Source organism: Phalacrocorax carbo, chromosome 5 (genome assembly GCF_963921805.1).
Source record: "Phalacrocorax carbo chromosome 5, bPhaCar2.1, whole genome shotgun sequence".
NCBI classification, from domain to species: Eukaryota; Metazoa; Chordata; class Aves; order Suliformes; family Phalacrocoracidae; genus Phalacrocorax; species Phalacrocorax carbo.
In genome coordinates, this window is record NC_087517.1 from 18027522 (window position 1) to 18040328 (window position 12807).

A 12807-nucleotide genomic window follows, 5' to 3' on the forward strand; every position below is an offset into this window, starting at 1 on the left:
GCATCGCTGTCTCCTCGGCACCCTCCACAATCCCACGGGCGCCACCATGCAGAGACACTGGAGCCAGAACCCCCCAGCCCCATGCGCCCGCAGCCCCCCACTCCGCATGCCATCCTGCCCTGTCTTGCAAGAACCGCCTGCTCCGCTGGGATCCACAAAAATCCACCCCCGGCTCCAGGCACCATTCCTGGAAATTTCCCTCCATGGCTGGTGAGGACTGGGGCTGCCCACACGGTTGGCTGTCGCTTCACTGCCCCACTGCTCCACAGGACTCAGCTGGCCCTGAAGGGCCACGCAGCACCGGGAAGGCGAATGCAGAGGGTGGGGGAGATGCACCGTGGGCCGTAGGAGGACGGGTGGAGGTGGTCAGGATCTGGCCTCGTAGCTCTGCATGTCTCCAGCTGGATGGATTTACTCAGCCCACGGGTGAAGGACGGATGAACCACAGACCCACCTTCCCCCCCCCCAACCCGCTCTCCTCCCAGATCACAGATCCAGCCAGCTGCCCATCCTTGACATTTTCTTCCCTGGCTACAGACAAGCTCCCACCCTTTCTCTCCTTCCCCCTTCCCCTCTCAGCCCGGGTTGATCTGCCCCGGACCTTTCCTTGCTGCCAGACACTGCCCCGAAGCTCCCATACAGGCAGCACCTCTGCCCAACCCTGAACATGCAGCATCTCCTCCCTGGGAACATACCAAGCACCCTGTCCCCAGGATTTGAGGTCAGTGTGAGCAGCCAGCTCAACTCCACATCTCCAACAGGCTGAGGGGCAGCCAGGGCACAGCAGCATCACCACTGGCAACTTTGCACCCCAGCTCCGAGCCCCCCAGGTCCCACCACAGCCAACAGCATCGACACCACAACCAGCTGCACCCTTTAAATGTTTCCAAGCAGGGCAGCCAGATTTTGGGGGCACAGAGGGAGCCCTGGCCACGAAGACAGCAATGGGGACAGCCCCCAAGCCGCGTCCCCCCGCCAGAGTGTGCACAGCACTGGCTGGGCTACAGACTTCTGTTTTTCCAGCTCCCCACTGAGGTTTCCTGGAAGGGCTTACGAGCAGTGTTAAACGCTTTCTTTTGGAGGAAAAAATGACTCTTCTCTGGCGGGAGGCCAGATGGCTGACTCAGGGACGGAAGATGGCCCTAACGCGATAGTGTGAAATCAGAGCGCTCCTATCTGTGAGCAAAACACTTCCGAAAGCCAGCCCTGAGCCGGGGACAGCTTAACCAGTCCCACACCACAGCACCCATGCCCCAGCAGCTCCCATGCCACCGAACCCCCTCTCCATAAGGCAGAGGAGGCAATAACACCCAGCACATGTCCTACCAAATCAGGGCCCCCTCCTCACTGCTGATTTTCCATTCCCAAATCCCCTTCAGCAGCGTCCCAAGGAGGCAGCCAAGCCCCAAAGCCCCCCCTTGGCTTGAAGGTGCCCCAGGTCCATGCAGTGATGTCCTCTCCAGGCACTCGGTGCAGGAAAGGATGAGGATGGGATCCATGATTTCTCCTGGAGACTCAGAGCTCCTTCATCCATCTGGTGTAGCCCGGAACCAGGAGCATTTGACTCCACAACACCTCCCGTACCAGGGAAAAGGGGGAGAGAGGGAGGGAATCCCTTCATATGGAGGGAGAAAGGAAAAAGCAGCATGCCCAGAGGCAGCGTCAATGCCAGGGAGGCTGAGACATCACCTGGAGCCAGGTCATCGCCCAGCCCTCTGTCTGATGGCAGCAATGGGTGCTGGCAGTCCCAGGAAACAGGGCAAGAGCCAGAGTGGGGGCTGGGATAAATGGGGCAGGGGAATAGAAAGGAAAAGGGAATAAATAAATATAAATGAAAGCACGTGGCGCCAAGGGAGAAAATAGCTGGGAAAGGCTTTAATTAGACTGTGGGCTGGGCACTGCCCCACAGCTGGGAGAAACATCTTGAAAGCGGGGTCAGGATGGGGTACGACACAGTTCGTGGCAGAGCCAGAAAGCCCCAAGCACCCCACTCCACTTTCCCCAGACCCTCCAGCCACGCAGGGACATGGTGAATTTGATGGTCTCCACCCCAGAAGCAGTACCAGGGTAGCAAGCAAGGAGGGGGCCATGACACCTCCATCATCAGCCAGGCCCTCATCCCAAGGCTGCTTGACCCCACACCTGACCGCCCACCCTGTCCTCGTCCCCACATGACGCCTGGACTTCGATGCCAAGAGCCAAATCCTACTATTCCCTGCCACTCCCAGGACTCCATCCTGGGCAACACTATCACTTGTCACCTAAGAAGTTGATTAAAATCCCCCAAAAAAGAGCAAGGGAAGGGGGGACAGGCTGCCTTATCTGAAGCAGCTGTCCCCAGAGCAGCAGGCTCCCAGGTCCCCATTTGCAAAGCATTTGCAGCTCCCAGCAAGGTCAGATTTCATCCCTGAAGGTTAGAGCTGCTCCAGCCCAGCAGGCTGTGCCATCCCAGTGTGGGTTGGGTTCACCCAGAGCTCAGCCCCAGACGCAGCTCTGCTCTGGCTCTATCAAGGCAGCTGTGGGAAGCACTGAGCCCAGCCTGGTCCTATCCCTGCTGCCAGGCTTGCTGCCCCAGCAGGGCAACGCTCTGCCCACTCCCTCCCCAGCACACTGCAGCTATGCCCAGGAGAAAAACTGGTCCAGGGCACACATGACAACAGGAAGGGGATTCAGCTTGCATCCCCAAAATCCCAGCCATCCACCTCAAACCCAGTGGGGTGCACAACACAGCATCGTGCACCAGCACAAACGCTGACCAGGGCTCTGCACCAGTGCAGAGGATAAGGCTGGGGTACCACCATGTCTCCCCTAGTCCTGTCCCAACCTCAACTCCCCACCACCCAGAGCCCTGGCTCCAGGGCATCTCTGGAGCATCAGCCAGCACGGAAGATCCTGGGGTCCTGGGACCCTTTGTAGGATAAAAGGTGCAGGCTGAGTGCCATGGGGGAGAGCTCAGCCCCCGCAGCTCTGGTTTCGTCTTGTGCCCAGATATGATGGCAAGAAGTAATCACAGCCCCTGACCTGTGGGTTACCACGGCCACGAATTACCCACCCACCCCCAGCGCTTTCCCCCATCCCATCCAGCTCAAAGAAAAGCAAAGTCAGGACTTACCAAAGGGGATGGGGAAGAAAAGATCCCAGGTGAAGGAAGGATCAGGCAGCAAAATCCCTTTCCTTTGCCCCTTCCAGCACCAGGGCCTTCCAGGGGGACCTGGTGCAGTGGCAGCTCAAACGGAGTCTGCGGCCAGCTCCGTGTGTCTGTCCAGGACAGGAGCTGACAGCCCGGAGCTGGCTTTGGTTGGCGTTTGTCTGTTTGGCTTCGCTTTCCCTCTCACAGAGGGAGCTACTCCTTCACCCGCGCCGTGTCCCACGGGGCCAGCGAGAGGGGCACCCCAATGGCAGTGGGGCACCGGAGTGGCTCAGCTACAGGGTACCCCAGGACATGGGGTGCCAGAGGAGAGGACGGAGGAGAGGAAGGCGGCAGAGGCAGGAGACAGGCTGGAGGTGAGGAGGTGCTGTTGTGCTCCCCTCCGCCCCAGACCACACAGGGATGAGCGGGGAGGGGAAGGCGTCTGGGGGCCGCCCAAGCATAAGCCCCAGCCCAGGTTAACCCCAGCGAGGTGCGGAGAGGGTGAGAGCGAGAGCCATGGAGGGAGGACAGCTGGACAGACAGCTCCTAGCTATGAATATTAACTACTTCCTCCACAGGCAGGGCTGCGCTGTGTTAACTGTTTCATAGGCATGACAGACAGACAGACAGCTGGACAGCCTACCCACCAGCCACTGGGTGCTGAGCGTCTCCCCACTGGATGCCCTCCCCCCCTTTGAGATCCCGAGCCCTGCCCCTGCGTGCACGTGTCACACTTGCCCCCAAAAAGCAATGGGGGTGGGGATGTCCTTTCAGGCCACACGTCATGCTGTAACCCAGCCGGGACTGCAAATCCAAATGTCTTGCTGGAGACTTGAGTTTCTCCATCTTAAATACGCAGCCAAAGAGGAGTGGAAATCTGCCGTGGCCAAGCCACTGACCCTGCCAGCACCAAACCCGAACCCTTTTCACAACCCCCCTTCCCTGCCCCACCGGCACTGTGGCACGGCGTGGACGCACCAGCACTGGTTTCAGGATGGCATGTGCCATCCTGTCCCATGGCAGGAGCCACGGCATGGATCCTGTCTACCCTGGAGCCATCTGCAACAACACTGCTCCATCCCAGGCAAAATCTGTGTGGGGATGGTGCTTACAGTTTGCTGGTCCAGGTGACGGTGAGCCCACCCCACGTCCGGGCCATGCTTGAACCCATGCTCAAGCCTCCATTCCTCAACTGATCCAACATACTCAGCAAAGCGTGAGGCTCCCTCCACTCTAATCCCCCAAATCGTGCATTTCCCACACCCCTGCAGATGACGGCAGGGGATGAGAGCACTGTTTCCAGCCGGCCCCCTGACTCACAGCCCCGTTTGTTCCCAAACAGTGGCACATGCCAAGTCAGCATCCTCCCAAAACCTCCAAGGTTTGCTTGCTTCTCTGCCTTTTTATTTTTTGCCCCTGTTGTGCTGCTGTGGGCAGCCTGCGGGAGGGCAGGCTGAGAGCTCCCACTCCAGCCCGGCTGCCTGGGAACAGCCCCAGCCCCACACACATGTGTGCTGGCAGGTCTTGACTTCAAAAATGGTTTAAATGAGGAAGAGAAGGGGCTGAGCTTCCATCAGCCTGTCCCTCTCTCACTGCATCCCAGCACCGCCTGGTTTCCAGTCCCAGTGGGTCCAAAACCCATCAGCCCCTCACATCACAACACCAAATACCAGGTCAGAGGACAGACTCTGCCCTGGGAGCAGCCATGCTCCAGCCGAAACGTCTAGCCAAGCCCGTAGATGCTCCAGCATTTCTCCCATGGGGAGTAACCAGAAGCAAGAGGGAGACACTCCATGTGGATCCCAATCTAGCCCAGCCGAGTCCCCACCGCCCCCCAAATGCTTGCCCCGCCAAGACCTTACCTTGCCACGGCCGGAGCAGAGAGCAGCAGAGAGCAGCAGAGAGGGGCGGGATGGGGAAGGGGAAGCAGATTCCTTCAGCTTTAGTCAGCTGGCGAAGGCGAGAGGAGAGCCAGCGGCTCCCCTCCCCACCGAGCCCGGCCAGGGATCCAGCCACGGGGAGGAGAGCAGCAGCCTGCCGGCAGCTCCAGCGATGGATTTAACAGCTCTGGCCTGGCCCATTTGGCTCTCTGCCTCTGCACAGCCTGGCTTGCCCTCCTGGGCAGCCTCAGCCCCAGATAAGTGGGACAGGATTTGGCCCTACTAGGGATGATGTACCTCATGACACACCCACCCCCCTGGAGGACCAACGGATGACAGAGACCCCATCTAGGGTCTTGCTGCCCCACAGAAAGGTGAAGGATTGTCATCCTGCTCGATCTGGGGGGCTCTGGGAACCCCCAAGCTTTGGCACGTGGGGTTCAGGCTCTGCTATGACCTCCCATCCCCAGAGGGGTGGGATGGTCATCCCACTCCTGACCCTGTCCAGCCCTGCCCTGCGTATGGGGCTGAGCTGCAGGGGATCCCCATGCCAGAACCATGACTCAGGTGGGGATTTAGCAGTCTCTTGCAGATGTTGGATTTGGCCAGGCCCTGGCCACCTCCCCTCCATCCCTGGTAAATAAAGGGGGGCAGGCAGGGCCAGCCCACAGTGGGGACAGGAATGATACAGAGGTGGGAGGTGGGGAGGGGTGTGGATGCTGGGTGCAGCAGGACCAGCCAGGGTGGGTCCAAGGGATGGTCCATACAGGGAGCTGCTGGATCAGGGACACACATCTGGCCCTTTTGCATTGTCTCACACTGCCCCAGGATGGCAAAGCCTGGTGCCCCCCCACCATGGTCACACATCCAGACCCTGAGGACCACCCCTCCACTGGTTCCATGCCAGCCCCAGCATCCTGTTCTCCACCAACACTGGTTTTCTCAGCAAAACCAAACCAGGCCATAGATGTTCCCCATCCAGATTTGCCCACCTGCCTCTGCAGTACCCCAAAAATTTCTCTGCAGTGGCCTTCCAACCAAGTGCAAACCCAGCAGTGCTGCATCCAAATGCAGCTCTCCTCCTGCCTCCCTGGAGCCGGCCTGGGCCCCAGGGAGAACCACCACTGTGCTGGCAAAGCATCCTTCATGCTCCCTGGATAAAGGACATCTGGCCACCAAAAATAGCTAAAGGAAGAAGAACTCCATCACCACCCTTCAGCCTCCAAACACCCTCTCAGCCAACCAATGGCTACGGGGACTGCAGCAGGAACCCACCACTGACCCCAAAGCCCCTTCAAGGAGGAGGAAGGAGGGTGGGCAGAGCTGCTTGCCTCCCCCGTGCCACTTGGGGATGGATGATGGGCAGTGGGACACGGCTGTGGGCGCATCTCAGCACACCCCACTCTCGCTAAGGACTATGGGGCAGCCCAAGCCCAGCAGCGAGCAGGGACCCTGCCTGGGTAAGGTGGGAGGGTGAGCTTGCTGACAGGGCCAGCCTGTGCCATGGGGGTGGTTCGCAGAGCAGCCCCCACCTGCTGGACCCAAGCAGATCTCCTCAGTCAGAGAGCAAGATGTGAGGGTTCAGACCCCTCTCCCGTGCCCCTTGCCCTGGCAAGCCTGGTCAGCTGGCGACCCTACTGCAACTCAGTTTCCCCTTCCCCAAGCCGCCACAGATAAGCACAGTGGAGGCAAGGGTAACGTCCAGGCAGATACCATCCCCAGCCATCGACCTGCCCCTCTGGCTTCAGAGTCCCACAGGGTCACCCCCACCCTGCCAGGCACCCCTCCAGCCCATATAGGTACCCCACACTAGGCCAAAGCTGCCGGAGAAAGGGCATCCACCTCCACCAAGAGCAGCTGAAGCCAGGGGAGGTGCGTCATGGGGGGACCCACCGTCTGGCAGGCGATCCCGATCCCATCGGCCTGGGCTGCGGCACCGGTCTGCAGGGAGCCTTCGCCAAGCAGCAAGGACGGGCAGTGGCAGGGACAAGGAGCAGCGGCTGATCCCACCCTGCCACAGGTCCCCGTGCCAGCCTCACCCCCCTCCGCCCCCGGCCGCCGCTCGCTCACGCCTGGTGGTGCCAAAAATGTGGCGTGCAATTCCCTGACCAAATAAGGCGAGAACAACCGTAAACAGGGACCCCCCCCTCACACAGCCATGCACCAGGATCCCCATCCCAGTCTGGGACAGGCTGGAGAAGAGGAATAGTGCTGAGAGAGGGAGTAAGACAGGAGGCCCCCGAGCCCATGCCAGCTCTCCCCACTGCTGCTCAAGGTGCCCTATGGCGCAGCCAGGGGGAGACCCCCTATAGCTATAGATGGGCTGTCTTGCAGCTGCCTGCACTGGCACGGGTTGGAGGACAGCCTCCTGCCTGCAGCTTCACCCTCCAGCAGTCCTGGCTTATCCCCAAACCGGCACAGTGTTTGCAAATCCAAGGTGCCCTCGTTCCCCATTGTCACCCTCCCTGCAGGAAGGACAGCCCGGCTGGCATATGGAGGGACCTCCACAGCCCCAACACCAGCCAAGACCACCGGGAGGGGATGAAGAGGAGCCCTGGGGTACGTCCACAGCCCTGCAAGTGGCTGGGAGTGCTGTGGCTCTGCCCCAGGCACCAGAGGGGAACACACATGCACCGAGGCACTCAGATCTCTGCAGGCACTCGGGGGCTACCAGCCAGCCCTGCCGGCTCGGGGCAGGGGCAGAGCTATGGTCTGAGCTCACGGTAGGGACACACCTCCTCTCACCTCGGTGCCAGACCCACAGCCCCCAGCTCCCAGCAACATACCTGAGCCCGCACGTCACGAGTTGCCTCTTTACTGCCCCGAGCCAAGGCAGGCACCCATGCCAGCTCTGTGCAGCCACCCCATGTCCAGCCCCACGTCCTCATCGCAGGCAGGGACCATCTCGCCTGCTCCAGGCATCCAGAACCCCCACCCTCCCCAGCAAGCCGCGCCACCCACAGCTCCCACTCAGAGCAGCCGGTGACCTTCAGGGATGTCGGGGACCGCAGCTGTCCCCACTTGGGGACGCCTGTCCAGACTGGGCCAGGAAAGATCAGACATCTGCTCAAGCCACAGGTGGCTCTGCCACCGGGATGGGGGCCCACCACCTTTTGACATACAAGTCCTGCCTGTTCCTGCCAAGCAGGCAAGGGCAGCCAACTCGCTGCATCCAAATGGGTGTTCAAGGGGCTTTTCCCAGCTCTGAGCAATGGTGCAGACCCTCCAGGGCCAGGGAGATGTCCACCTCTCCCAGGGGAAATTGAGACATGGCTACATCCCACCACGCTTGCATCACAAGAAAGGAGCTGGGAGACCTAATGGTGCCCCCATTAGGTCTCACTCCTGACAGAACTGGGATCTGGGTTTCTCAGAGCTCTGGGGTGTGAACCAGGGCTGAACCCTGCTCCACACAAACAGGGCTTTGAGAGCAAAAGTGCTGAAAAAAGAGCCTGAGCTCCCTGGCACCACAGCAGGAGGGAAAGTCCACAAGATCTTCCTCTCCCATCCCATGGCCACGCTCCTCGTGGCAGTGGCCACCTGCCCCCAGCATTGCTGCCCACCAGTGTCCCCTTCCCTGGGGTGGAGGGGATTTCCATGGGAACACTTGGGCCACTGACCACCCCAGGAGCCCTAACCTTTCTCCAGGTGCTTGCCAGGCAGGGGCGGGTCAGCCCAGGTGCCCTCTGTGCTGTCCTCGCGCTGGATGTTGAAGTTCTCGTAGGAGTCCCACCGGATGAGTGGGTCGGACGTGTTGTAGTCCACAGAAACGCTGGGCCCGTTCTCCAGGTGCTCCATGCCTAGGAAGAGGCAGGACAGTCAGTCAGGGTGACGATGGAGCCAGTGCAGGTGGGATGGAGGGAGGAGACTGAGAGAAGGTGCAGGCAAGGGAAAGAGGGCAGGAGCCATAGGATAAGGCAGGAGAGTCATGTAGCAGCAGGGGCACCAAGAGGGATGGATGGGCAAGGGAGGTGCATTAAGACCCACAGACATGGTGTATAGGGCTGGCCAGGGCTTTTGGGATGGCCTAGGGACAGGCAGACAGACTGACAATGAGCGTGCCTGGGAGAGGACTTTTTGGGGTGGGGGTCCTCCATTCCCAAGCAACCCCTCCCCCTCTCCCACGCCAGAAAGTGCTGCAGAAAGCAGCCTCCTAGGGAAGAGAGCAATGGTGATAAGGCACCCATGGGTGCTCCTAGATCAGCATCGCTGCCTGGACACCTCATCCCAACCTAGTGACAAAGGGACTGCAAATGGGGCAGGGGGAGGTGGCAAGGGAGGCAGCAGGGGATAGAGCTGGGGAGCAGGAGGGGACACAGCACCCAGCTCCAAACCCCCATGGTGGTGACCCAGACATACCTTGGATCTTCTCAGGGCCATAGGAGAACACAAACTCCACCTTCCCATACTCGGGGAAGCGGTCATCTGGAAGGGAGAGAGCAGAGCAAAGGGATCATCTCCATCTATCCCACCAAGGGCACCCAGACAGCCACCCTAAACATGCCTAGAGCACAGAACACCCACACTGGCCAGAGCAAGGCCAGGAGCTGGTAGAGGATATGCCAGCATGGGGCAGCACATCTCAGCCCCCAAACAATCTCAAGGCAGCCCCTCCAGATCAGTACCAGATTTGGGCAACAAAGGGAATGACACTGCCACCGGTCCCCGAGTGGCACTGCACCGTGCAGATGAGGCAGGAGCACCCTGCTTCATCGAGGGCAGATTTGGGGAGGGTACCCAGATGTCCTAGCAACGGCAGCAGCGTCAGAGGTGCAGGAGGAGGAGGGAGTTTGGAGTGGGGAGGTGCCGGGGTGGTTACCTCTGAAGGCCTCATCCAGGTCCTGCTTGCCAAAGACGACGTCAAGGTCATGCACAGCACACGTGTGGAACTGCACGCGGAAAATCACATCGCGGGTTGGGCTGCGAAACTTCTTGTGGTAACACTTCAGCTGCGGGGGACAGCAGGGTTGAACTGTGAGGATGAGCCCCAGGGGCTGGGCAAGGGGGAACTGGAGGGTCCCAAGGCACAAGGACCACCCGTCCCCTGGCTGCTCCCCGCACAGGGCGCTGAGCCAAGGCTCCTTACCAAGATATCGCCCTTGAGGAGCAATCCAGGCTCAATGGTGATGCAGATGCCTGTCTGGCTGTCTCCTTGCACGTTGCTGCAGAGGGACAGTGGGAGGACATGAGCTGTGGTGCAGAGCCCTCCCAGAGCTCCGAGCGCTGCCTTTACCAGTCCTTTCTACCCAAACCCAGCCAGGAAAGGCGCAAAGCATGGAACTGGCCCTCTCGGTGACAGAGGAGGGTCCATCCCCCACCCCAGGGGCACCCATTCCCAGGGGATGGTGGGCAAAAGGGCAAAACTGAGGCACAGTTCGACGAGGAGGCTAAAAATCACAGACAGGAGCATTTGACTAGGGCCTGAGTGCTGGGGCTGCACTATCAGCCATCCACCCTGCTCCCTCAGGTCCAGTGGAGCACAGGATGCAGAAGGAGAGCTTTCAGGGAAGCCTCTCCTCCCTACCTCAGTTTCCCTGCCAGAAGCCCTCACCGCACCAGGGCACTGGCGGGGCTGCCTCCAGGCAGTGGCGTCAGCAGCAAGGGACAAGGGAAGAAGGGAGTTGGATTTCACAGGCAAGATAAACCTGGAGTTTATTACTGGCATCCCATAAGCAGTCTATTAAAAGCTGAAAGGCAAGGCTGGGATGGCAGTAAATCTTGCCTAATGGGGATGCCTGGCTGCAGGGAAGGGAGAACCCAGTTCAGGGGGGTGAGATGAGAATATCACCAAAGCAAGGGGCTTTGCTCCCTCCAGGGGGACCAGGAGCCGAGGGTCCCAGTCTGGGATGCAGCCCCAGCAGAGCATCTGGGTGGCTGGAGGAATCAACTCCTGCTTTGCCTTCACCAGCTCCCAAGAGCAACATCAGAAAATGGTGTCAGAGTAAATCATGGGGAGGTCAAAATGGGGGGGAAACACTTTTTCGGGGAGAGAAAGAGGGCTTTTAGGGCAGTTCTGGGCAGCAGGAGCAGCTCTTTGGGCAGGGAAAGGAGAAAGACCACCATCCCCCAGGGAGATGTCCCCATCCCTGTCCCTGCTCCCTCTGGGGACAACCAGCCCCAGGCTCTGCACAGCCCCGGGCTCCCTCTGCTGATACACAGAGTCACTACAGCCCTCCCACCAGAAGGGCCCAGTATGGCCCAGTGTAGCCAGTTACCACCTCCAAGGAAAGGGAAACCCCTCTTTTTGGTTCCCTGGGCTACAGACAGAGTAAGCACAGGGCACTGCGACTGCAGGGAACGTGCCCTTGACCCTCTCCATCTCCCCCCACTTGCCAAGCCCCACATGCTGGGAAGGAGGGAAGTCCCCTGGTGAGGAGATAGTTACTAGATCCCTGAGGTGTAGACGGGCTGCATGGCCTGGTAGATTTTCAGGAAGGGCCGACAACCTGGAAGACATCAAGGCGGGGAGAGAAGGCGTGCTGCTGTTAGCCGGCAGGGTGGAGGGGCCGGGGCAGGGATTAGTCACAGGGGAGAAATCCAAACAGGGAAGGAGCCAAGGCAAACAGCCACTCCCCGCCCCGGCCAGCCCACACCGGCCATGGGCAACATCTGGGATGGGCAGAAAAGGATGCTCCAGATAGGGTGGGAAAGGAATAAAGCCCCTATAGCCCAGTCTGGGTCCTGTAGGACCTGGGTCAAGTGCTGGACTGGGGATGGAGATAGGATGATGGGGATGTTGGTCTCTGAGAGAGGGACCATTTCTGGGAACCAGCACTGGGCGTGGTGCTACATCCCAAACCCAAGCTCCAATCTAGTGCCATCCTCCAAAAAGCCATCAGAAAAGCCTTGTCACCCCACAGCTCAGGTTAGTGCCCAGCCCCAGGAGCCCTGCACAGGGCGGGTACCCTGCAAGGGCACCTCTGTGGGAAAAGGGTGGCACCCTGCTACGTGAACAGTCACAGAGAGGGACAGTACCTGAGAGGGAAGGGGAAATTCAAATTGCTGAGGAAATTGTGGAAAATATCCCCCATGGACAGCAAGCCCAGTCAGACAGCATGGGGTGGCAGTGTGTACGTGGGGCCAGGCTGGGGAGAGCCATGGGGGGTACCTACCGCCTTTCGACTCGAAGTTGGGGATGCCGTGCATGATAACGTGGTGGAGGAAGAGGGGCTTGTTGTTCATCTTGATGCTGCCGGACAGGAGCCCGCTGAAGTAATGGATGTACCTAAAGCAGGGACAGGCAGCTCAGGGGCAAGACCCACAGCGAAGTACCCACCTTGGCTCCCCTGCACCCAACCACCCAACCACAGGGGCAAAATGCACACCAGAACCCACCTCTTCTGGGATGGCTGTCCTACTGGCACTACCTTGTCCTCATAGAAGCGCTTCATGGCAAACCTGTCCAGAGCCTGGTCAGCACTGCAGGGACAAAAGGGTAGATGAGGTTGAAGGAAAGCATCAGCACCGGCACCCCAGCACCTCCAGGATGGACGTCAGCAGTGGGCCACAGGACCACCCCAGAACCGCGTATCCCTCTCACCTGGCCGAGATGTTGCTGTAATGCATGTAGGCAGCCACCACCACTCCCAGCCGGCCACGGTTCCCCTGCAGGCACACAGCAAAAGGGGTGTCACAGGGGCAGTGGTGCCTGCAAGCATCCAAGCACGGCCATCCCACACACGGGCACACATACACTGGTCTTTACACACATGCACCAACCCACACACACCACAACCCTTATACATACACACCAGTACACATATATGCTGACACCTCCACACACCCCAAACCCCAAAC

The 12807-nt window shown here is 59.8% G+C and overlaps 1 protein-coding gene across 13 annotated transcripts in view; it reads right to left on the reverse strand.

Annotated features, from left to right (window-relative positions):
* The window catches only part of TNS1 (tensin 1), a 66021-nt gene that overhangs the window by 26591 nt on the left and 26623 nt on the right, over positions 1-12807 (reverse strand). For all 13 annotated transcript variants that reach the window (XM_064451317.1, XM_064451324.1, XM_064451314.1 and 10 more), the window contains 8 exons: positions 12551-12615; positions 12346-12429; positions 12123-12235; positions 11396-11456; positions 10097-10172; positions 9830-9959; positions 9370-9435; positions 8649-8810 (listed from right to left, as the gene is read on the reverse strand). In XM_064451317.1, coding sequence (XP_064307387.1) covers positions 8649-8810; positions 9370-9435; positions 9830-9959; positions 10097-10172; positions 11396-11456; positions 12123-12235; positions 12346-12429; positions 12551-12615 — 757 coding nt within the window. The remainder of the gene's footprint in view (positions 1-8648; positions 8811-9369; positions 9436-9829; positions 9960-10096; positions 10173-11395; positions 11457-12122; positions 12236-12345; positions 12430-12550; positions 12616-12807) is intronic.